The sequence below is a fragment of the Bos mutus genome, chromosome 5 (genome assembly GCF_027580195.1).
Source record: "Bos mutus isolate GX-2022 chromosome 5, NWIPB_WYAK_1.1, whole genome shotgun sequence".
NCBI classification, from domain to species: domain Eukaryota; kingdom Metazoa; phylum Chordata; class Mammalia; order Artiodactyla; family Bovidae; genus Bos; species Bos mutus.
Window position 1 is genome coordinate 97,599,412 of NC_091621.1, and position 25,342 is coordinate 97,624,753.

Below are 25,342 nucleotides of genomic sequence, written 5' to 3' on the forward strand. Positions count from 1 at the left end.
AAGAGACATAAGAAATGTGGGTTTGATACCTGGGTCGGGAAGATACCCTGGAGGAGGGCATGGCAACCCACTACAGTGTTCTTGCTTGAAAAATCCCATGGACAGAGAAGGCTGGTGGGCTACACTCCATGGGGTCGCAGGGCTGGACACAACTGAAATGACTTAGCACATGATATTGTATGGCTGTGCGGGTGATGGTACTCAGTAAAGCTGTGCAGTGGTCCTTACTTTCAAGGGGGTGGTCCTTACTCTCAAGGAGATTGTACCTAGTAATTTCTAGGAAGTCTTGCTTGAACTTTCACTCCTATCTTGGATTAGAAAAAGGACTCCATAATAAACGCAGTCATAGCACTTCACGCATTTGTCTATTATGGTGTCATCCTCTGTTAGATTGCAAACTCAGAGGATAATGAGTTTGGGACTATCTTGTTTGTCCCTTTCCAGGGGTTAGGGATGCATCAGTGAATTAAACAGTCAAAAATCCCTGGCGTCTACAAGCTGGTAATCTAGAAGAGAGAGATAGTTAACAAGTTCAGTATGTACCATGTTACATGGAGATACACCATGGAAAAAGTCAAGTAGGGGAGGGGTCTTTTTCCTCCCCTACTTTGGCTCTTTGCTCAGATATCACCTTTTTTTATTGTGAGAGAGGAAAGCTTTGGAGGTTCACAGTAGAGGAGAGATACTGTCCATCTAAAAAAGAAAAACATTTAGGAATAAAACAGTAGGCACACTTAGCAAACAGCTAGTAAGGCAGTTATCAGCTTTCCACTTTGCCAGAAATCAGGCCACAGTGAATACATATTTATACAAAATATAGAGAATGAGGGCCCAGCCCTAGCCCTTCTCTTGAAAATCTGGCACTTTCATAGTTTTTCTGAATACATTTTAACATTCTAGAGAGCCCTCGTGTTCTAATCTGAGCTGGTTTTGCATTTTTTGTTGCAGAATAGCACCTCGCATCTTCTAGTATCAGCCTGCATACCATTTGTACTTGGCTGGGGTGTCTGAGGCTACGATTTTTAAGCCTTTCCAACCAGCTCTACTTGACAGTGTCCTTTTCAGGAAATGACGTCCTGGATAATTAACAGACTCCGCTATATTTAACACATATTCCTATCCGAAATTTTCACACTTATTTTGCCTCGCGGACAAGTATAAATGTATCTCTTCCTTCTGACTCTCTGGGCCTCGCTCCCTATTCTTTTGACAGCAGCCCAATCCCAAGCATCCTTCCCTCCACGTTGGCGAGCCGCCTGCACGGCACAGCCTTCCGGAAGCTGTAGGCCCGGCGGTCCGCCTCGCCAGAACTACAACTCCCGGCAGCGTCTGTTTTCCAGCGCCTCCGTCTTGGCGCATGGCCCGTCGGGAGGGGGCAGGTAGCGGGCGGGGTCCAATGGGTGCCGGCTCCCGAGGAGAGGGCGGGGGAGAGGAGGAAGGAGGCTGACTCTGGGCCCCGGCCCCATTCATTGCCGCGGCCGGCACGGCTGGGGTCTTGTGTGTTACGAGTTATGGAGGCGCTAATTCCTGTTATTAACAAACTCCAGGACGTCTTCAACACGGTGGGCGCCGACATCATCCAGCTGCCTCAGATCGTGGTGGTGGGAACGCAGGTGAGAGAGGAGGGCGGCTTCCGTCCAGGCCGGAGCCTGGGGCGCAGGCCTGGATGAGGCTGCGGCAGCGCTTGCTCCCCGACCGGCCTTCGCGGCCTGTGGGAGGAGGGCGCTGCCGCGCCTGGGCGCCTGGGGCTGCGTTGCACCCGGGCTGGTAGTCCGGGGCCTGGCGGGGAGGCGAGGGGCGGAGCCGGCGCGGCGGTCCCGCGGGTCCCGGGGGCGGGGTGGGAGAGGGACGGGCGGGCGGAACTGGAGTCCGCGGGGACCGGGCGCGGCTTCGCCCGCGGGCCGCTGCTTCCAAGGGCACCTGGGGGACGCGTGGGGCACGCGGGGCCGGGTAGCCCCTTCTAGGTTGGTTTCAGGGCGGCGGGGTGTTTGTTTCCCTCCTTGCCTTGCTCAGGGGCTGCGGAATCAGTATTGGAACTTCGGTGTCGGGGCCCAGGAGGGCCCCTATTTGGGTGCACCTGAGTGTTTTCCTGCTGTGTGATTCCCGTTTCGAAAACACCGAAGCAGTTAAAAACAAAAAAAAACCCAGACCAACTTGTACTTGGAGTTTGTGGATATAAGGAAGAGATAGTCAATTTTTCTGCGTAGGCAGTGGTTTTTGACTTCCATCTAAATTGGGCATCAAGGTTCTCTGATCTTTTCATGTTGACATCTCTTGTAGATAATACATTTTTACATGTGGAAATGTTGAAGAAGTAACTTAGTATGACAGAGAAGTATACATTTCATTTTTTCGTTTTCTTGGTTGAAGAGAATCAACCACAGGCTTTTTAAAATGATGTTTTCTGTTGGAAAGGGGACGGTTTCCTCACTTTCCATCAGGTTCATCGCTGCTGCTGCTGCTGCTAAGTCGCTTCAGTCGTGTCCGACTCTATGCGACCCCATAGACGGCAGCCCACCAGGCTCCTCTGTCCATGGGATTCTCCAGGCAAGAATACTGGAGTGGGTTGCCATTTCCTTCTCCAATGCATGAAAGTGAAAAGTGAAAGTGAAGTCACTCAGTTGTGTCCGACTCTTAGCGACCCCATGGACTGCAGCCCACCAGGCTCCTCGGTCCATGGGATTCTCGAGGCAAGAGTATTGGAGTGGGGTGCCATTGCCTTCTCCGAATATAGAGTACAGGGTATAAATATTTAAAGAGGGAACTCAAAATAGAGTATTTCCAGACACTAGTAACCCTGGAAACCATAGACATCCTGTCTAGGGTGGGCGAGAGGGGCTTCTTAGAAATTATTTCAGAAACACATTTCCTTGGTTGATTATAGGATTGATATAGATCCTATACCAATATGTGCTCAATTCTGCCTTCACATATTATGGTACTTGTAACTTAATGTTTGCAATAGCTAGATACTCTGGTTCATTAATATAGTAAATTATGAGAATATTTTTTTTGAGTTTATTTTGTTTACTGCTGTGTTCCTATTCCTAGCTGCTTGGTACAGTCTCTGTGTATGTAGTAGATGCTTCAAAGATAAATACTTTGAGTTACTGGATAATATTTTTTAAACACTTGGGCTTTTATTATCAAAATCAATCGGTTTTGTAAATAAAAATAGAGGAGAAGAAATTAAATCTTCTTTGATAGTAATTTGTGTTTCCTAGCTGTAGATCAGAAACTTTGCATATACTTTTAATAGGGTCTCAATGCTTTAAAAAGCCTGAAGCAGTAAAAGAATCAGAGCTATAGGGTGTTAGCATAAATAGTTTAAAATCAAGAAAGATTTTCCTTGCATGAGATAGAATTTATTTCAGTGAGTAAATCTGTTGGCAAAATTAGGGAGGGAACAGGGTAGAAAAGTAAAGATCTCAGCATTGTGAAAGTCATTATTAACATATGTCAGCAAAAACCATCCTAATAGTGATAGTTATATGCTATATATGTGTATGCCATATTTGCATGTTAATGTTTAGGATTAATGCAGGAGTCTAAAAAAATATTCAGTTTTTAGACTTGATTTAATGGGGGTTATCTCCATTCATGCTCTTAATAACTGAAATTCAATCCTTTATTAATCAGTTATAGACGAACTACATAAGAATAGAAGCAATGTATTTTTTTCTCATATTTTCCTCAATATGTTGGAAAAAAACTTTTCTTGATTTGAATATAAGTACACCATTACTTTGTCATCTAAGCCATTTAATGACTGAAGCGACTTAGCAGTAGCAGCAGCAGCAGCATATATACAGCACCTCACATTCACATTTAATGGAGTAGTGTACAGTGAGTGAGTTACAGATGTAGTAAATGCTCTGTAGTTAGTTCGAGTGGTAAACTTCACAGTGGCAGTAATGTCTCTGTCTTACACTTTACCTACATGGCAAAGACATTACTTTGCCAACAAAGGTCCGTCTAGTCAAGGCTATGGTTTTTCCAGTGGTCATGTATGGATGTGAGAGTTGGACTACAAAGAAAGCTGAGCGCCGAAGAATTGAAGCTTTTGAACTGTGGTGTTGGAGAAGACTCTCTTTTTTTTTTTTTTTAATTTTTATTTTATTTAACTTTACAATATTGTATTGGTTTTGCCATATATCAAAATGAATCTGCCACAGGTATACGTGTGTTCCCCATCCTGAACCCTCCTCCTTCGTCCATCCCCATACCATCCCTCTGGGTCGTCCCAGTGCACCAGCCCCAAGCATCCAGTATCATGCATCGAACCTGGACTGGCGACTCGTTTCATATATGATATTATACATATTTCAATGCCATTCTCCCATGGAGAAGACTCTGGAGAGTCCCTTGGACTGCAAGGAGATCCAACCAGTCCATCCTAAAGGAGATCAGTCCTGGGTGTTCATTGGAAGGACTGATGTTGAAGCTGAAACTCTAATACTTTGGCCACCTCATGCAAAGAGCTGACTCATTGGAAAAGACCCTGATGCTGGGAGGGATTGGGGGCAGGAGGAGAAGGGGATGACAGAGGATGAGATGGTTGGATGGCATCACCGACTCAGTGGACATGAGTTTGGGTGAACTCCGGTAGTTGGTGATGGACAGGGAAGCCTGGCGTGCTGTGGTTCATGGGGTCGCAAAGAGTTGGACACGACTGAGTGACTGAACTGAACTGTAGAGATGATGGCTTCACTAAGTTTAGTAATTTGGTGCCAAATATTGATCTTAGTTTCATTCCTTCAGTGTTTAATTCCTAAAATATTGTGAGTACTCTTAAGTAAACTCATGTTTTTCCCTTTCCGTTTCTTTTTCCCTAGTTTCTCTGTGTAAACCTTAAAAGATCAGATCTCTGTGCTGATTACTTAAAAAAAATGTTTCTTAAATAATTGAGGTGAAATGTGTATAGCATAAAAATTAGCTATTTTAAAGTGTACAATTCAGTGGCATTTAGTACATTCATAATGTTGTGTAACCACCACCTCTGTCTAGGTCCAAAATATTTTCATCACCCCAAAAGAAAACTTTGTATCCATAGCAGTCATTTTGTAATTCTCTTTCCCCTGAGTCCCTGACAACCACCTTTTTTTTTTCTCCTTCTTAATAGAGTTACTTTTTCTGGAAATTTTATAGAAAGAGAATCATACAATATGTGGCCATTTAAGTTTAGCTTCTTTCACTTAGTATAACATGATACATTCACATTGTAGCATGTACCAGTGCTTCCCTTTAATTGGTGACTAATCTTGTATTGTGTGTATTTACCATATTTGTTATTATTCATCTATTGATGGATATTTGGAATGTTTCTATCTTTTGGTTGTTGTGAATGGTGCTGCTATGAATATTTGTGTACAAATATTTGAATGCCTGTTTTTAGTTCTTTTTGGTATATATCTACAAATAAAATGAGGTCGTATGGTAATTCTATATTTTAAATTTCTGAGGAGCCACCAAACTGTTTCTACACTGTGTGTGTGTGTGTGTTAGTCACTCGTTGTGTCTGACTCTTAGCCCACTAGGCTCCTCTGTCCACGGAATTCTCCAGGCAAGAATACTGCAGTGGGTTGCCATTCCCTTCTCTAGTCGATCTTCCCAATCCAGGGATTGAACTTGGGTCTCCTGCATTGCAGGAGGAGTCTTAACAATCTGAGCCACCAGGGAAGCCCCAGATTATTTATGGTAGCAAACTACCAGGGTCCCAATTTGTTTACAAACTTGTCAAAACTTGTTATTGTGTCTTTTTATTATTCTGATGAGAATGTGAAGTGGTATCTCATTGTGGTTTCAATTTGTATTTCCCTAGTGACTAATGAAATATATATCTTTTTAGGTGCTTGTTGGGATTATTTGTCTTCTTATTGTTGAGTTGCCAGAGTTCTTTATGTATTTTGGATACAAGATCATTATCAGTATGTGATTTGCACATATTTTCTCCCATTCTGAAGGTTATCTTTTTACTTTCATGATCATTCTTTTGAGGCACAAAAGTTTTCAATTTTGATAAAGTCTAACTTATCTATTTTTTCTTTTGTTGCGTGTGATTTAGTGTCATATATAACATTGCCAAGTCCAGAGTAATGAAAATTTATTATTTTATTATTATTTTGTATTTTCTTTTAAGTGTTTTATAGTTTCAGCTCTTACATTTAGGTTTTGATCCATTTTGAGTAAATTTTTGTGTTCAGTATGAAGTATGGGTTCACCACTACAGATGGTGACTGCAGCCATGAAATTAAAAGACACTTACTCCTTGGAAGGAAAGTTATGACCAACCTAGATAGCATATTCAAAAGCAGAGACATTACTTTGCCAACAAAGGTTCTTCTAGTCAAGGCTATGGTTTTTCCTGTGGTCATGTATGGATGTGAGAGTTAGACTGTGAAGAAGGCTGAGCACCGAAGAATTGATGCTTTTGAACTGTGGTGTTGGAGAAGACTCTTGAGAGTCCCTTGGACTGCAAGGAGATCTAACCAGTCCATTCTGAAGGAGATCGGCCCTGGGATTTCTTTGGAAGGAATGATGCTAAAGCTGAAACTCCAGTACTTTGGCCACCCCATGCGAAGAGTTGATTCATTGGAAAGGACCCTGATGCTGGGAGGGATTGGGAGCAGGAGGAGAAGGGGACGACAGAGGATGAGATGGCTGGATGGCATCACTGACTCGATGGACGTGAGTCTGAGTGAACTCCGGGAGTTGATGATGGACAGGGAGGCCTGGCCTGCTTCGATTCATGGGGTCGCAAAGAGTTGAACACAACTGAGCGACTGATCTGATCTGATCTGATGGGTTCACCTTCATTCCTTTCCATGTGCCTGTCCAGTTGATCCAGGGCTATTTGTTGGAGACTATCCTTTCCCACTTTAGGGCTCAGCACTATTGTTGAAAATCAATTGACTATAGATGTATAGGCTTATTTCTGGACTCTCAATTATTTTCTGTTGGTCTTTAGGTCTCCTCTTAAGTCAGTATCACACACAGTTTTGATTACTGTAACTTTGTAGTATATTTTGAAAACAAAAAGTATGAGCCTCCCAACTTTGTTCTTTTTTTTTTTTTTCCCAAGATTGTTTTGCAGTGAGGAGTCCCTTGCCATTCATTCCATAGAAGTTTTAGAACTGGTATTTCCATTTCTGCAGACAAGATTGTTTGGATTTTGATAGGGGTTGTGTTGAATCTGCATTGCTTTGGGGAGTATTGCCCTCAAAGTATTAAATTAGATCTAGAATTCTTGGTTGATGGATTTTTTTGTCTCACATCTTTAAATGTCATACTATTACCTCTGGCATCCAAGATGTCTAGTGATAAATTTATTGTATTATTAATCTTATTGAGGATCCCCTGTATTTGAGTTGATTCTCTGCTTCTCTCTTGGTGCTTTCAATATTTGTCTTTCACCAGTTTGACTATAATTTGTCCCCATGTGGATCTCTTTGTGTTTTATGGTGGAGTTTCACTGAGTTCTTTAATATGTAGATTCATGCCACATTCCCCAAGTTTTCCTGCTTTTATGAAAAAAGTAGGGATTTTTCTGAATATTACTCTTGCTTTTCAGATATCTATATTTCACTCTTACCATTTATGTTCCAGACAGCACTGGGTCTGTATTTTATAACCAGGAAAAAAACTGCTCCCTAAGGTCTTTAGCATTTTAGCAAGTTTGGATCTGGGATAATTGAAGTGGTGTAAATTTTAGATTTATATTTTGCCAGTGTGTGTGTGTGCTGTGTACTTAGTCACTCAGTTGTGTCCGACTTTTTGCGACGTCATCGACTGTAGCCCTCCAGGCTCTTCTGTCCATGGAATTCTCCAGACAAGAATACTGAAGTGGTAATCATTCCCTTCTCCAGGGGATCTTCCTGACCTAGGGATCGAACCTGGGTCTTCTGCATTGCAGGTGAATTCTTTACTGTCTGAAGTACACTGGGGAAGCCCATTTTCTCAATAGGTGGAGTGTTTGAGCTTTGTGGTAAAACCATGTTAGTTTATTTATTTAAATACTCCAAAAGTTAATATTTCTAAGGATACTCAGAAATATTTTATTTAAAATAAATGAGACAGGACTTCCCTGGTGGTTCAGTGCTTAACAATCCGCCTGCCAATCAAAGAACATTAGTTTGATCCCTGGGCTGGGAAGATTCCATATGCCTTGGGGCAGCTAAGCCCATGTGCCGCAACTGAGCCTGCAAGCTGCAACTGCTGAAGCCTGTGCCTTGGGGTCTATGGTCTGTAACAAGAGAAGCCACTGCAATAAGAAGCCTGCACACTGCAACTGGAGAGTAGCCCCTGCTGGCTGCAACTAGAGAAAGCTTGCATGCAGCAACCAAGACCCAGTGCAGCCCAAAATAAAAAATTTGAAAAGAACTCTAAAAATAAACATGAAAAATATGAAGGAAACCTTCTGTAAAACTAAAACTACTTCAAAATAAAAAGTTAAAAACTTAGTAAATGTACATTTTTATCTGTTATATTAATATCAAAATAAACAATTGAGAGGTCTGCTTTATGCAATGAAAAGTAAAAACTTAGAAGTTAAAAACTAAATCAGCTTTGCTTAATGTGGCATGAATGAATATTTACAACAATTCTATTTTCAGTTGCATGAAAAGAATACAACTTCCTGTTCCCAGTTGATCATAGTTATCAGAAAGAGCTAAAGCTATGACAAAATGTTAAGGGTCAGTCTCAAAATATAAATCCAGGACATTATAAATCTCAATACAGTGCAGTTTGGAAGAAACTAAAAATTACACTGAGACCATATACACAAATTTTTAGCCCCTAAGTGTACAGGATATTGAGTCAGTTTGGGGACTATGAGAGATGTAAAGAGCAGAAGACACTGCAGTGCCAAGTGAGCCCTATTTTCACAGCAAGCTGGCTGTGGCTTTTGCCACTTTGAAGCTCCCGTAGCTGCTTACCTTTGTGGAGGAAAGAGGGCAGACTTGGGAGTGTTTATATCACCAGGGGGAAACAAGCCCTGATCTAACCAATTGTTGAAGAAACTGATGGCATTTAGAATACTGAGGTAAAAATTGGGAGTGCCCAGACATGTTTTGTTCTGTGTATGTGTGTTGACACATAAATTTTTAAAAATTGTGATATGATTGACATGTAAACATTATATTAATTTCAGTTGTGTAACATATGATCTGACATGTGTATACATTGGGAAACAATCACTCCAATAAGTCTAGTTAACATGTCACCACACAGTTACAATTCTTTATTATGATGAGAACTATTAAGATTTCCTATTAAGATTTTCTCCATTCCCTGGAGAAGGGAATGGCAACCCACTCCAGTATTCTTGCCTGGAGAATCCCATGGACAGAGGAGCCTGGCGAGCTACAGTCCAGGGGATTGCAAAGAGTCAACACAACTGAGCAGCTAACACTTTCTTTCACTTAGTAACCCTCACACTTTATAAATATACACTATAGTATATTATTACCTATAATCACTGTGTGGTACTTAACATCCCCGTGATTGATTTTTAACTGGAAGTTTGTACCTTTTGATCACATTTACCGATTTCACCCACCCCCCATCTCTGGCAACCACTGGTCTGTTTTCTATGACTTGTTTGTTTTTGTTTTAGATTCCACATACAAATGAGATCATGCGCTGTTTGCTTTTTCTCTGACTTATTTTACTTAGCAAAGTTCATTCATGTTGTTGCAAATAACAGGATTTCCTTCTTTTTTTTAATGGCTAAATTTCTGTGTGTGTGTGTACGTGTGTATACATACACACATTTATTTTATCTGTTCATACACTTGTGGGCATTTAGGTTATTTCCGTTTCTTGGCTATTTGAAATAATGCTGCAGGAACAGGGTGATGCCTATATCTTCTCAGTTCAGTGTTTTTGTTTCCTTTAGATAAATACCCAGAAGTAGAATTGCTGGATCATAGCTCTATTTTTAACTTCTAGAGGAATTTCCATACTGTTTTTTAAAATAGTGGCTGCACTCATTTATGGAGAAGGCAATGGCACCCCACTCCAGTACTCTTGCCTGGAAAATCCCATGGGCGGAGGAACCTGGTAGGCTGCAGTCCATGGGGTCGCTAGGAGTTGGACACGACTGAGAGACTTCACTTTGACTTTTCACTTTCATGCATTGGAGAAGGAAAAGGCAACCCACTCCAGTATTCTTGCCTGGAGAATCCCAGGGATGGGGGAGCCTGGTGGGCTGCCATCTCTGGGGTCGCACAGAGTCGGACACGACTGAGCGACTTCACTTTGACTTTTCACTTTCATACATTGGAGAAGGAAATGGTGACACACTCCAGTGTTCTTGCCTGGAGATTTTAGGGACGGGGGAGCCTGGTGGGCTGCAGTCAATGGGGTCGCTAAGAGTCGGACACGACTGAGCGACTTCACTTTGACTTTTCACTTTCATGCATTGGAGAAGGAAACGGCAACCCACTCCAGTATTCTTGCCTGGAGAATCCCAGGGATGGGGGAGCCTGGTGGGCTGCCATCTCTGGGGTCGCACAGAGTCGGACACGACTGAGCGACTTCACTTTCACTTTTCACTTTCATGCATTGGAGAAGGAAACGGCAACCCACTCCAGTATTCTTGCCTGGAGAATCCCAGGGATGGGGGAGCCTGGTGGGCTGTCGTCTCTGGGGTCGCACAGAGTCGGACACGACTGAAGCGACTTAGCAGCAGCAGCAGCCAGTGTTGCTGCCCATGAGGTCATAGAGAGTCAGACACTACTAAGCACACACAAGACACTGATTAGTGATGTTGAGCCTTTTTTCATGTCCTTATTTTCCATTTGTATGTCTTCTTTGGAAAAATGTCTACTTGGCTTCCAAGTTCATTTTTATTTATTTTTGTTCATGTCATGTGGCTTGTGGGATCTTAGTTCCCCCACGAGGAATGAGACCTGGCCCTTGGCAGTGTAAGCCTGGAGTCTTAATCATTTGACTGCCAGGGAATCCCCCAAAGTTCATTTTTAAATCAGGTTATTTGTGTGTGTGTGTGTGTGTGTGTGTTTCTTTTGTTGTTTGTTATTGAGTTGTCTGAGTTCTTTGTATATTTTTTATGTTAGCCTCTTATTGGTTAAGTGGTTTGAAAATATATTTTCCCATTCCATAGGTTCCTTTTTCACTTTATTGATGGTTTCCTTTGCAGTGCAGAAGCTTTTTAGTTTTTTTGTACTCCTCCTTGTTTATTTTTGTTTTAGTTGGCTTTGGTTTGGTGTCAAATCCAAAAAAATCATCACCCATACCAGTGTCAAGGAGCTTACAGCCTATGTGTTTTCTTCTAGGAGTTTTACATTTTCAGGGCTTATATTCAAGTCTTTAACCCATTTTTCAGCTGATTTTTGTTTGTTTGTTTAGTGTAAGATAGTAGTCCAGTTTCATGCTTTTGCATGTGGCTGTTGTGTTTCCCAACACACTTTATTGAAGAGACTATCCTTTCCTCATTATATATTCTTGTTGTCTTTGTAAATTAATTGTTCATATATGCGTAAGTTTATTTCTGAGCTCTCTGTTCCTTTTATCTGTTTTTAAAACAGTGGCTGCACCAATTTACATTCCCACCAACAGCATATGAGGGTTTCCTTTCTTCTACATCCTGCACAACATTTATTTCTTCCCTTTTTGGTAATAGCCATTCTAACAGGTATGAGGTGATATCTTTTATGGCATCATCTTATTGTGACTTGAAGGATCTCAGTTGCTCCTTAACCACGGGGATTGAACCAGGGCCATGGTGGTGAAAGCTCAGAATCCTAATCACTAGGCTGCCTGGGAACTCCCAGATTATTACAACTTTTAAACATAGTTGGAAATCAGGAAGCATGTTATGATGACTCTCCTCTAGTTTTGTTCTTGGTCACGATTGCTTTGGCTATCCTATTTATAAATTTTAGAATTATTTACTCTGTTTCTTTGAAAAATGTTATTGGAATTTTGATAGGGATTGTATTGAATTTGTAGATTACTTTGGGTAGTATGGATATTTTAGCAATCTTGATTCTTTTAATCCATGAGCACAGAATATCTTTCTATTTGTATCTTCAATTATTTCATCAGTGTTCTATAGTTTTTAATGTACAGGTCTTTTAAATAAACTTCTTGGTTAAGTTTATTCTTAGGTATTTTATTCTTTTGAAGCAATTGTAAATGGGATTTTTTTCTTAATTTCTCTTTCTGATAGTTCATTATTATGGTATAGAAACAAAACCTATTTTGCATATTGACTTTGTATCCTACAACTTTACTGAATTCATTGATTAGTTCTAACAATTCTTTGTGGAGTCTTTAGGATTTTCTACATAAATATCATGGCAAATAGTAACAGTTTTATTTTACTTTCTGACTTAGATGCCTTTTTCTTACCTAATGGTCTGGCTGGAACTTCCAATACTTTGTCGAGTAGAAGTGTCAGGAGTAGGCACCCTTGTCTTGATTCTGATCTTAGAGGGAAAGCTTTTAGCATTTTACCATCGAGTATGTTAGTTGTGAGCTTATCATATATGGCCTTTATTAAGTTGAGGTATGCTCCCTCTTTTATTCACTTTGTTGAGTTTTTTTTTTTTTTTAATCATGAATGGATATTGAATTTGGTCAAATATATTGCATGTATTGAGATAGTCATCTGATTTTTATCCTTCATTTTGTTAATGCGTTGTGTGTAACAGAGCCGTCCTTGCATCCCTGGAATAAATCCCATTGATCATGGTATATGATCCTTTTAATGAATTACAGAATTCAGTTTGCTGTAATTTTGTTGAGGATTTTTGCATCTCTGATTTTGTGGGATAAAGGCCTGCAATTTTCTTCTCTTGTGGTGGTCCTGCCTTGGTTTTGGTATCAGGTAATGCTGGCCTTATAAAATGAATTTTGAATTATTCCCTCCTCTTCTTTCTTCGAAGGGTTTGGAAAATTCAGTTCAGTCGCTCAGTCGTGTCCAACAACTCTTTGTGACCCCATGAACCTCAGCACGCCAGGCCTTCCTGTCCATCACCAACTCCCGGAGTTTACCCAAACTCATGTCCATTGAGTCGGTGATGCCATCCAACCATCTCATCCTCTGTCGTCCCCTTCTCCTCCTGCCTTCAATCTTTCCCAGCATCAGGATTTTTCAAATGAGTCAGCTCTTTGCTTCAGGTGGCCAAAGTATTGGAGTTTTAGCTTCTGCATCAGTCCTTCCAGTGAACACCCAGGACTGATCTCCTTTGGGATGGGCTGGTTGGATCTCCTTGCAGTCCAAGGGACTCTCAAGAGTCTTCTCCAACACCACAGTTCAAAAGCATCAATTCTTCGGCCCTTACCTTTCTTCACAATTCAACTCTCACATCCATACATGACCACTGGAAAAACTATAGCCTTGACTAGACAGACCTTTGTTGACAAAGTAATGTCTTTGCTTTTTAATATGCTGTCTAGGTTGGTCATAACTTTCCTTCCAACAACATTCAAGAGGCTCTTTAGTTCTTCTTCACTATCTGCCATAAGGGTGGTGTCATCTGCATATCTGAGGTTATTGATATTTCTCCCAGCAATCTTGATTCCAGCTTGTGCTTCCTCCAGCCCAGTATTTCTCATGATGTACTCTGCATATAAGTTAAATAATCAGGGTGACAATATACAGCCTTGATGTACTCTGTTTCCTATTTGGAACCGGTCTGTTGTTCCATGTCCAGTTCTAACTGTTGCTTCCTGACCTGCATTCAGGTTTCTCAAGAGGCAGGTCAGGTGGTCTGGTATTCCCAGCTCTTTCAGAATTTTCCACAGTTTATTGTGATCCACACAGTCAAATATAGCTTTGGCATAGTCAATAAAGCAGAAATATATGTTTTTTTGAACTCTTTTGCTTTTTCGATGATCCAGCGGATGTTGGCAATTTGATCTCTGGTTCCTCTGCCTTTTTTAAAACCAGCTTGAACATCAGGAAGTTCACGATTCACGTATTGCTGAAGCCTGGCTTGGAGAATTTTGAGCATTTACTAGCATGTGAGATGCGTACAATTGTGCAGTAGTTTGAGCATTCTTTGGCATTGCCTTTCTTTGGGATTGGAATGAAAACTGACCTTTTCCAGTCCTGTGTCCACTGCTGAGTTTTCCCAATTTGCTGGCATATTGAGTGCAGCACTTTCACAGCATCATCTTTCAGGATTTGAAATAGCTCAACTGGAATTCCATCACCTCCACTAGCTTTGTTCGTAGTGATGCTTCCTAAGGCCCACTTGACTTCACATTCCAGGATGTCTGGCTCTAATTTGATAAGGAGGAGTGTTAATTCTTTGATTGTTTGGATTCACCGGTGAAGCTCTCAGCACCTAGACTTTTGTTGGGTGGTTTTAATTATTGATTCAGTCTCCTTACTAGTAATTGATACGTTTAGGTTTTCTTTTTCTTTATGAATCAATCTCGTTAGATTTTTGATAGGAATTTGTCTGTTTCTTCTGGAATGTTCAACTTTTTCATGTATAATTGTTTATACTAGTCTCTCATGATCTTATATCTCTGTGATATTCATTGTGACCTGTCTATCATTTCTCATTTATTTGAGTCCTCTCTCTGTTTTCCTTGGTGAGGCTAGCTAAATGTGTGTCCATTTTGTTTATCATTTTAAAGAGCTGGCTGTTAGTTTTTCTTTTCTTTTTTTTTTGTTAGTCCCTATTTCATTATCTGATTTGATCTTTGATAAATCCTTCCCTTTACTACTAACTTTGGGCTTTGTTTTTTAATAGTTCCTTGAGGTGTAAAATTAATTTTTTTATTAGAGATCCTTATTGTTTCTAAATAACAGATATTTATTGCTGTGAACTACCCTCTAAAAACTGCTTTTGCTGCATTCTAAGAGGTCTGGTATCCATATTTCTATTTTCATTTGTCTCAACATATTCTTTGATTTCTCTTGACTTTTTTCATCTGTTAGCTGTTCAGTAGTGAAGTGAAGTAAAAGTAGTTCAGTTGTGTCCAACTCTTTGCGACCTCATGGACTGTGTCCATGGAATTCTCCAGGCCAGAATATTGGAGTGGGTAGCCTTGAGGAGGAAATGTCAACCCACTCCAGTGTTCTTGCCTGGAGAATCCCAGGGATGGGGGAGCCTGGTGGGCTGCCGTCTCTGGGGTCGCATAGAGTCATAACGACTGAAGCGACTTAGCAGCAGGAGGAGCAGCAGCCTTTCCCTTCTCCAGGAATCTTCCCAACCCAGGTCTTCTGCGTTGCAGGTGAATTCTTTACCAGCTGAGCCACAAGGGAAGCCCAGTACAGTTGTTCAGTAGCATATTGTTTAATCTCCACAATTTGTGAATTTTCCAATTTTCTTCTTAAAATTGATTTCTAGTTTTATACCATGATCATTGGGAAAGACACTTTATATAATTTCAGTTTTTAAAAATTTATTTTTAAGACTTGTCCTGTGGCCTATCCTGAAGAATATTCCTTATGTGCTTGAGAAGAATGTGTATTCTGTTGTTTTCTATATGTGTATAGTCCACATGGAGAAGGCAGTGGCACCCCAACCCACTCCAGTACTCTTGCCTGGAAAATCCCACGGACGGAGGAGCCTGGTAGGCTGCAGTCGATGGGGTCTCGAAGAGTTGGACACGACTGAGCAACTTCACTTTCACTTTTCACTTTCATGCATTGGAGAAGGAAATGGCAACCCACTCCAGTGTTCTTGCCTGGAGAATCCCATGGACAGAGAAGCCTGGTGGGCTACAGTCCATGGGGTTGCAAAGAGTCGGACAGGACTTAAGTGACTACCACACAATACTGAACAGGAGTACCAGAAACTGACTCATTGGAAACAAGAACTATTCACATTAAATAAAAACCCAGTTGCAGGCTGCAGCTGCACATTTACAGCATGGTGAAGCACACTGTGACCAACCATGGAGACAGCTTCTGGCACTCACATCATAGGGGCACGTTTGCCACGTGAGAGTAAAACAAGGGTAGAAGGAGGGAATGAGAGGGGAGGAGGGAGTAAGAGGGGAGGAGAGAAGACTATAGCTCATTTCTGGTTCTGGAGCTGATTGGACAGCCAGTCCAGTCCCTCATAGACCCATCCCCACTGGAGACACAGGTGGCCTGAATGTACCAATTCCTGTGGCGCAGAGTGTGCAGACCTAGCGTGTCTGTGATCTTGGCTGCATCATGGCATTGGGAAGGTCCTATTTGTTAGCAAACATGAGCAGAACAGTGTCCCTGAGCTTGTCTTCTGCTAGCATCCTCATGAGCTCCTTGTGGACCTCATTCACATGCTCTGTGTCACTGCTGTCGACCACAAAGATGAGACGTTGTGTGATTTGGAAGTAGTGGTACCACAGAGGCCAGGTCTTGTCTTGGCCCCCCATGTCCGACGCAGTGAAGCTGATGTTCTTGTATTCCACGGTCTCCACATTGAAGCCTATTAGTGGGAATGGTGGTCACCATTTAACCCAGCTTTAGTTTGTACAGGATGGTGGTCTTTCCGGCAGCATCTAGGCCCACCATGAGAACGCACATTTCTTTTTTGCCAAAAAGGCCCTTAAATAGGTTTGCAAAGATATTCCCCGTGCTGTAGACTGGTAGGAGCAACACTGGCCAGAGAAACCCTCCTCGGTTGCAGGGCAGCTGCTGCTTGGAGGTGTTGGTTTCACTCACATGGGCTTCTCTTTGTGCTGGCTTTTCTTGTTGCTCAGCACAGGCTCTAGTGCGTGGGTGTCAGTTGGTGTGGCACACAGGCTTAGTAGTTGTGGCTCATGGGCTCAAGAGCACGGGCTGAGTAGTTGTGGTGCAGGGACTTAGCTTATGTGGGATCTTGCCAGGCCAGGGATAGAATCCATGTCCCCTGCAATGGCAGACGGATTCTAATCCACTGTGCCGCCAGGGAAGCCCCTTGTGGCATTTTTAAAAGAGCTTCCTGCAAAGATCCACCTTGTCAACTACCAGGTAAAATAAAAGAATGTATTCTAGAGGAAATAATACCTACAGGACTGGGGAAAAAAATGCCGCCAGAAAGTGTAGAGTCTGCTCTTTCAGGGCAAGATGCAGTGAACCATGGTGTATTTGTACTGGGTGTTCTGTTCCCCTGCACAGAGGTGCCTGCTATATGTGCCTGCTATACTGCCTATCACACTCTAATGAAATACTAAAATGCTTTAGTGAGGCACTTCAGTTCAGTTCAGTTCAGTCGCTCAGTCGTGTCCAACAACTCTTTGCGACCCCATGAATCGAAGTACACCAGGCCTTCCTGTCCATCACCAACTCCCGGAGTTCACTCAGACTCATGTCCATCGAGTCAGTGATGCCATCCAGCCATCTCATCCTCTGTCGTCCCCTTCTCCTCCTGCCCCCAATCCCTCCCAGCATCAGAGTCTTTTCCAATGAGTCAACTCTTCGCATCAGGTGGCCAAAGTACTGGAGTTTCAGCCTTAGCATCATTCCTTCCAAAGAAATCCCAGGGCTGATCTTCAGAATGGACTGGTTGGATCTCCTTGCAGTCCAAGGGACTCTCAAGAGTCTTCTCCAACACCACAGTTCAAAAGCATCAATTCTTCGGTGCTCAGCCTTCTTCACAGTCCAACTCTCACATCCATACATGACCACAGGAAAAACCATAGCCTTGACTAGACTAACCTTTGTTGGCAAAGTAATGTCTCTGCTTTTGAATATGCTATCTAGGTTGGTCATAACTTTCCTTCCAAGGAGTAAGCGTCTTTTAATTTCATGGCTGCAGTCACCATCTGCAGTGATTTTGGAGCCCAGAAAAATAAAGTCTGACACTGTTTCCACTGTTTCCCCATCTATTTCCCATGAAGTGATGGGACCGGATGCCATGATCTTCGTTTTCTGAATGTTGAGCTTTAAGCCAACTTTTTCACTCTCCACTTTCACTTTCATGAAGAGGCTTTTGAGTTCCTCTTCACTTTCTGCCATAAGGGTGGTGTCATCTGCATATCTGAGGTTATTGATATTTCTCCCGGCAATCTTGATTCCAGCTTGTGTTTCTTCCAGTCCAGCTTTTCTCAGGCTTCAAATAAGTACATGAAGTACAGTAAAAGTTGGTGATATTTACTCAAATGGAGATGTTTCAATATTCTCTTACATAACAAATCATGGGCCACGGACTTTAGTTTCTACCAAAATCCCCCAGTGAATCATGTGTTAAAGTCTATTTTGTCTGATATAAGTATGGCCACCCCAGCTTTCTTTGGTTTCCATTTGAATGTGAATATCTCTTTCCATCCTTTCACTTTCAGTGTGTATTATGTTACATCTGAAGTGAGTCTCTTATAGGCTGTGTATAGATGGGTCCTTTTTTTTTTTTTAATGCCTCTAGGCACTCTTTTATTTGGAGAATTTAGCCCATTTAACATTTAAAGTAACTTTTTTTTCATTGAAAGTAATTTTTGATAGATAATGTACTTGTTGACATTTTGTTAATTGTTTTCTGACTTTTATCATTCCTTTTCTTTTTTCCTTTTCTTATTCTCATCCTATGTGATTTGATGATTTTTCTATAGTGGTATGTTTAGATGCCTTTTCTTTATCTTTTACATTTCTACTATAAGTTTTTGATTTGTGGTTACCAAGAAGCTTATTTAAAACTTATTTATAAGTCTGTTTTAAATTGATAATATGGTCTATTTTAAATTGATAACATCAGTATAGTGTATTCTATTCTAAAACTCTTATATAAAGCTTTGACTCCCCTCCCTTGCTAATTATTTTTAGTTCTTTTGTCTTTTACACTAGATTTACAAGTGATTAACCTACCATCTTTACATTAGATTATTCAGAATTTTACTATATATTTATTTTTATCAGTGAAATTCATACTTTGTTTCCCTGTTACTAACTCACTCCTTTTTGTTTCAACTTGCAGGAATCCCTTTAACATTTAAGGCCAGTCTAGTGGTGATGAACTCTTTCAACTTATCCTTGTCTGGAAACTCTTACCTCTTCTTCCATGATGAAAGACAGCTTTGCTGGGTAGAGATTTCTTGGTTGGCAGTTGTTTTCTTTCAGCACTTTGAATATGTTGTGCCACTCACTCCTTTCTGACCTGCAGTGTTTCTATTCAAAAATCTACTGATTTTGTGGGAGATTTTCCTTATACATAATAAGTCATTTTGTACTGCTATTTTAAAAATTCTCTCCTTGTCTTTAACTTTTGACATTTTAATTATAAATGGTTTGGGTCTCTTTCGGTTCATCTTATACAAACTCTCTGAACTTCTTGGATCTGAATGTCTCTTATCTTCCCCAGTTTAGTTGCAGTGATTATCAGCCGTTATTTTTTCAAGTTTTTTGCCCCTTTCTCTCTTTTTCTTCTGAATCTCCTATAATGTGAATGTTGGTCCACTTAGTGTTGCCCTATAAGTCCCTTAAATTGTCTTTTTGCTGCTGATTAGAGTCAGACAGGACTGAGCAACTTCACTTTCACTTTTCACTTTCATGCACTGGAGAAGGAAATGGCAACCCACTCCAGTATTCTTGCTTGGAGAATCCCAGGGACGGCAGAGCCTGGTGGGCTGCCATCTGTGGGGTCGCACAGAGTCGGACACGACTAAAGCAACTTAGCAGCAGCAGCAGATGAGTTCCAGTGCTCTTTGTTCAAGTTTACTGATTCTTCTGCTTCATGTAGTCTGTTGTAGAACTCTGTTTGGTACTTTCTTGTATTTTCTTTCTGTTGAAAATCTCTCTTTGTTCATCTTAGCTATTTTAGCATTTTTATGACTGTTAATTTGAACTTTATCAGCTATATCACTGATCTCCATCTCAGTAAGGCTATTTTCCTGACGTTTTATCTTGTTCTTTTGTTTGGAACATACTCCTCTGTTTCTTTGTTTTCCTTGAGTCTCTGTGGTGGTTTGGGTGCATTAGAATAAACAGCAACCTCTCCAAGTCTTGAAGAGTGGCCTTGTGTAGCAGATGCATCTTATTGTTCAACCTTGCCCTAGATCTTGGTTGTCTCTCGAACCTTTGTGATTGTCCAAATAGCCTACCTTATTCTTAGTGGGTCCCATTAGTTTAGGTTGTCTAAGATCTATCAGTATCCCTAGAGGAGGTTCTTAGTATTTAGGTTCAGCCCAGTTGGAAGCTGGAGGCTCAGGGAGCAGCTTTTGAAGTACATGCAAAAATACCTTTTTCAAGGGGAAACTGGGACATGGGTATTTTTTTCTGCTCGCTCTGCACTGTAACCTGGGAGGTTAGCCACAGTGAACCTGTACAATCCCTTCAAGAACTCTTAGTTCACTCTGCCTTGTTCTCATGAATACAAGCCCTGTTTGCTTTAAAGCTAGATGTTTTGGTGGCCTGTCTTGCAGGTGCAGCTCTTAGAAGCTGGGGCTGCCAGAAGTAGGGTCCAAACCCTTTGCTCCTCACAGAGAAGCTGAATGTTGTGAGTTCCCTCACAGCTGTGGGTCACTACCCCTGGGTGAGGTTTATGGTGAGACTGTGTCTCAGCCTCTCCAGCCTGTTTCGGTGTGGGTTTTTGTCATTTGCCTGATATGTAGGAGTTGCTCATCTAATTTTTTAGTTTCTTTCAGAGGGAATTGTTCTGTCTGTGGCTGTAAATTCCGTGTGCCCATGATAGGAGGTGAGTTCAGGATCCTCCCATGTTGCTGTCTTGAATTGATATATACAACATACAGAAAGCGAAGAAGAACTAAAGAGCCTCTTGATGAAAGTGAAAGAGGAGAGTGAAAAAGTTGGGTTAAAACAAACATTCAGAAAACTAAGATCATGGCATCTGGTCCCATCACTTCATGGCAAATAAATGGGGAAATAGTGGAAACAGTGACAGACTTTATTATCTTAGGCTCCAAAATCAGTGCAGATGGTGATTGCAGCCATGAAATTAAAAGACACTCGCTCTTTGGAAGAAAAGTTATGACCAACCCAGACAGCATATTAAAAAGCAGAGACATTACTTTGCCAACAAAGGCCCGTCTAGTCAAAGCTATGGTTTTTCTAGTAGTCATGTATGGATGTGAGAGTTGGACTATAAAGAAAGCTGAGTGCTGAAGAATTGATGCTTTTGAACTGTGGTATTGGAGCAGACTCTTGAGAGTCCCTTGGACTGCAAGGAGATCCAACCAGTCCATCCTAATGGAAATCAGTCCTGAATATTCATTGGAAGGACTGATGCTGAATCTGAAAGTCCAATACTTTGGCCACCTGACATGAAGAACTGACTCTTTGGAAAAGACCTTGATGCTGGGAAAAATTGAAGGCAGGAGGAGAAGGGGACAATAGAGGATGAGATGGTTGGATGGCATCACCGACTCAATGGACATGAGTTTGAGTAAGCTCCAGGGGTTGGTGATGGACAGGGAGGCCTGGCTTGCCGCAGTCCATGGGGTTGCAAAGAGTCGGACACGACTGAGCAACTGAACTGAACTGAAAAAAAAAAAAGTTGGCAATGTTTAAAATTTGGTAGATTTGGTAGAAAAGCAGTAGCTGCAAAGGAGGAGACTAAGGTAGATAATCAGAGTAACAAAATGAGTTTGATACAGAATTTAGGAGAGACATTAAATAAGTATTTTTTGTGACATATTTAAGAAGGAAGAATAAAATGGCATAGTGGGTGATGGGGAACAACAGTCACATTGATATTGTTGAGAATCTAATTTATGAAATAGAAAAATAACTTTAGAAATTCTATTAAAAGACAAATCAAAATCATATATTATGAAATTAATTAGAGAAGAGACTTGTTGGTGAGAGCTAAGAGAGCCAAAATCCTTGTCATAGTTAATTGAGAAAGAACACTTGGAACAGAGGGACAAAGAATAATCAAACAGTAAGCCAAAGTTCCCCACATCTTCATATTTCAGTTGCTGGGCACAAATATTGAAAGGGTTGACATAACCTGGGTAAATTTCTGAAATCTAAACTTTTACAAAACCCTAGAATTCTCCCAAGTGTCAAAATAGAAGAAAGGAGGAAAAAAAGATTTCCTGAAAGGGAAAGAGACTCAGATTGGCATCATACTTTCAATCTGCATCAGTAAATAATATTAGATGACATGGAGAAATCTTTAAAATTTAGAGTTCCTGGGGGAATTAATTGTGATTATAAAATTCTGTATCCATTTCTACTATAACCATTCATCAAATGTAGTGAAGCATAAATATCTGGACAATAAGAACAGAAAAAAATTTAAAAAATTCTTTTATTTCCCATCTATGATATTGTGACATAAAATTGGAATATTACTTGAATTGCTTCCAGGTATCTGTTGTAGCTTGACTAATACTTTGTACTTTCTAGCAGAGTTGGGCACTTAAGCTAGTATAGATCACTTGCACAGAAGGACATAGTGGACAACAGGACTAGTCTGTGACCTATATCCAAGCTGTGTGTGGCTGTACCAAATATCTGCTTAAGGTATGGGAGGGAGGTGGAAATGTAACTTCTTTAATTTCCTCATCAGTATAAAATCATGTGCCACATTTGAAAGATTAAAAAATTGTTTCAAAATACTGAAAACATCAAAAAGGTACAAAGAATATTAGGACACCATTGTGTCTATTTCCAGTTAAATAAATAAAATATTAACTACCCAGATGAATGTTCATTTTTCCCACAGAGACATAAACAATTTTTTGTATTCGGGGATTCTGGGAGGATGACAGCAATGGTAGAATAGTTTCTTAATCTTGTATGACTTTACCATTAAAAACAGAACATATAGGAAAACCCCAGATCCATGAACATTGATGAGAAAATTAGTTGACCTTGTTTCTCTCTACAAACCCTCACATGCTAGTGGTTTGGGAGTAGACCACTAAAAGCTCCAAGACCTGTGTATTAATTTCTACTTAAGAAGAAGAAGGAAGCCATGGAATATCAAATGAATGTGAGAATCAAAAAATAGCCAATCACTGGAAAGTCTGGAGGACCTTTTAAGAATACCAGCTGAAACTGGGAGGTGTTTTGCACACACTGACAGAACAAATTAACAGTATTAAAAATAAATAATAATTACAAAGTGAAATCAATAAAATACAGATTTGATGCAAAAAATCAATGTCATAGTCAACTGGGAAATTTGGTCAGAAAAAAGAACATAAAGGTAAAATATTAGAAAGAAATGAACAGTTTAAGTAGCTACATTAAGATTTTTAGTTGGAGTTTCAATGTCAGACTCTCAAAAATTAATAGAATGAATACACAGAGAAGTAGAAGGATATAGTAGACCTGAAAATCATGGTGAACCAATTCAACATAATAAAGATTTATACAGTTTTGTCACAACGCAAATTCCTATTCACCTTCCCATAGACTGTAAACTAGGAGACACTGAAACATATCCAGGAATGTAAAACAAGGTGCAAAAATTTTGTGGTCTAAAGGTATTGAATAGAGATAGTGAAGGACAGGGAAGCCTGGTGTGCTGCTTCCATGGGGTCACAGAGTCAGAAATGACTTAGTGACTAAACAACAAAGGTATTGAGATCATACAGAGTCTGTTCCCTTATCATTGTGGCATTATGTTAGAGATCAGTATCAAAAGATAGTTGAAAATGACACACACATTTTCAAGTGCAATGTGACATTTACCAGGAGAGATTTTTGACTTAGCCATCGAAAACCATCACATTTTAAATTGGACCCACTTTATACACTCAACATTACTGTTCTCCATCATAGGGGACCTTTCTGGACAACAGGAATGGGCCCTTAACGTTTTCTTACTTTTGATTGGATTTGGAAATGGGGAGCCTCGACAGGACTTGGGAAAAGGAGGGGACTAAAGTCTGGGTATATTCTCCCCTGACTCGACTTCCTATGTGTAGGTGTTGGCTCTCCCTGAAAATCCTCATCCTTCTCTTGGAGCTTGTGGGTGGTAGGAGCTGCTGTGTTGCTACTAGCCTGGGTTATTCCACTATCTCTTGTGATCCCCCTCATCCAAAACTTTGTAAATAGTCTGCTTGTAAATAAACTGTCCTTAAATTAATCTAACTTGAGTGGGCCATCTGTTTCCTAAAAACCCTTTCTGATACAGTAGATGAGCTTAGGGTTTTTGCCTTTGTAGAGAATAAGAAATTAGAAGATGTACTGGTTTTGATTAAGAAAAAATACAGTACAGAAAAATACTGTTACAGAAAAACATATGAATTGCCAAGTTGAAAAAATAGCAATTTTTTCAAATTTATATATTATATAAAAATGTATAATAGAGACAATGGAGATAATTTATTGTTCATTAGTATTGTGTTGGTTAAATTTCCTCAGTGAGATCATTATAGTGTGATTATATAGAAGAATGCTGTTTTCTTAGAGCTATGCCACAATATTTAGGGATGAAATGTCAAGACATATTAACTAACACAAAAGAGATAGCAAAAGAAAAAAGTATGTGCATGTGTAAGAAGAGATATAAAGCAAATATGTCAAAATGTTAATAATTGGTTAAGATATAGGGTATCTTTGTTAAGATATATGAGTATTCACTGTTAACTATTCTTCCAACTCTTGTGGCTTTGAAATTTTCAAAATAAAAAGTTAAGGGAAATTATTCAACATAACAAAAGATATATACTTATATGGGTAAAGATCTTTAATGAGAAACATAATATACCAACATTTGAACAAGCAGATCACCAAAGGAGATACACAAAAGGTCCTTAAAGAAAGTGATACTTGACTGAATAATAAATAAATGCAAATATAAATAAACTGTCAGTGTTTATCCAAAAAAAGTAGTTAAGATTCAAAAAAGTGGTAATGCCCAGTGTTGATGTGGATGTAGCAGATTGAATATGAAGCACAGCGTGGTGCCTCCTATCTTGTAGTGTGTAGTCAGTCTGGCAGTATCTGTGGAAGTATAAAATCTGTATGTTCTTTAATCACAGCAGTTTCACTTAATGAGCTAAATAAATAAGTCTAAGGAAAGAATAAGTGAGTATGGTTGTATGTACAAATCATGTTCATTGCAACATTGTAGCAAGGCCCATTTACATGTCCATCGGTTAGAGTTTGGTTTTACATGCAGAATACTATTTAACTGTTAAGCACAGAAGTTAATATATTGATATGGAATGATATCCCTGATTGTTACAAAAAAATAAAAGTGAGTTAGAGAAAAATACACATAATACTACCTCATTTAGAGTAAAATATCTCCATGTTATGGGCATAATTTATGTATACCAATATTATATGGGTTTTGAAAATACTTTATATATACACACATACACATACACACACACACACACATATATATATATATATACACACCAATATTATATGGTTGGGAGAGTATCAGAAAAGGTAGGAAAATTATGGGCAAGTGGAACTTTTATATTCTTCTTTTTTGAATTACAGATTTTATTTTGTACTAGCATTTATATTCTT

General features: G+C 40.1%; 1 protein-coding gene and 1 pseudogene across 4 annotated transcripts in view; one reads left to right on the forward strand and one right to left on the reverse strand.

Moving 5' to 3' along the window:
- The first annotated feature begins 1,406 nt into the window (after positions 1-1,406).
- The window catches only part of DNM1L (dynamin 1 like), a 60,030-nt gene continuing 36,094 nt past the window's right edge, over positions 1,407-25,342 (forward strand). For 2 of the 4 annotated variants that reach the window (XM_005896994.3, XM_005896995.3), the window contains exon 1: positions 1,407-1,613. In XM_005896994.3, coding sequence (XP_005897056.1) covers positions 1,512-1,613 — 102 coding nt within the window. In that variant the 5' untranslated portion in view covers positions 1,407-1,511. The remainder of the gene's footprint in view (positions 1,614-25,342) is intronic. The other 2 variants (XM_005896997.3, XM_005896998.3) reach the window with 1 other exon arrangement.
- Positions 15,871-20,568, reverse strand: LOC102270685 (ADP-ribosylation factor 1 pseudogene; annotated as a pseudogene).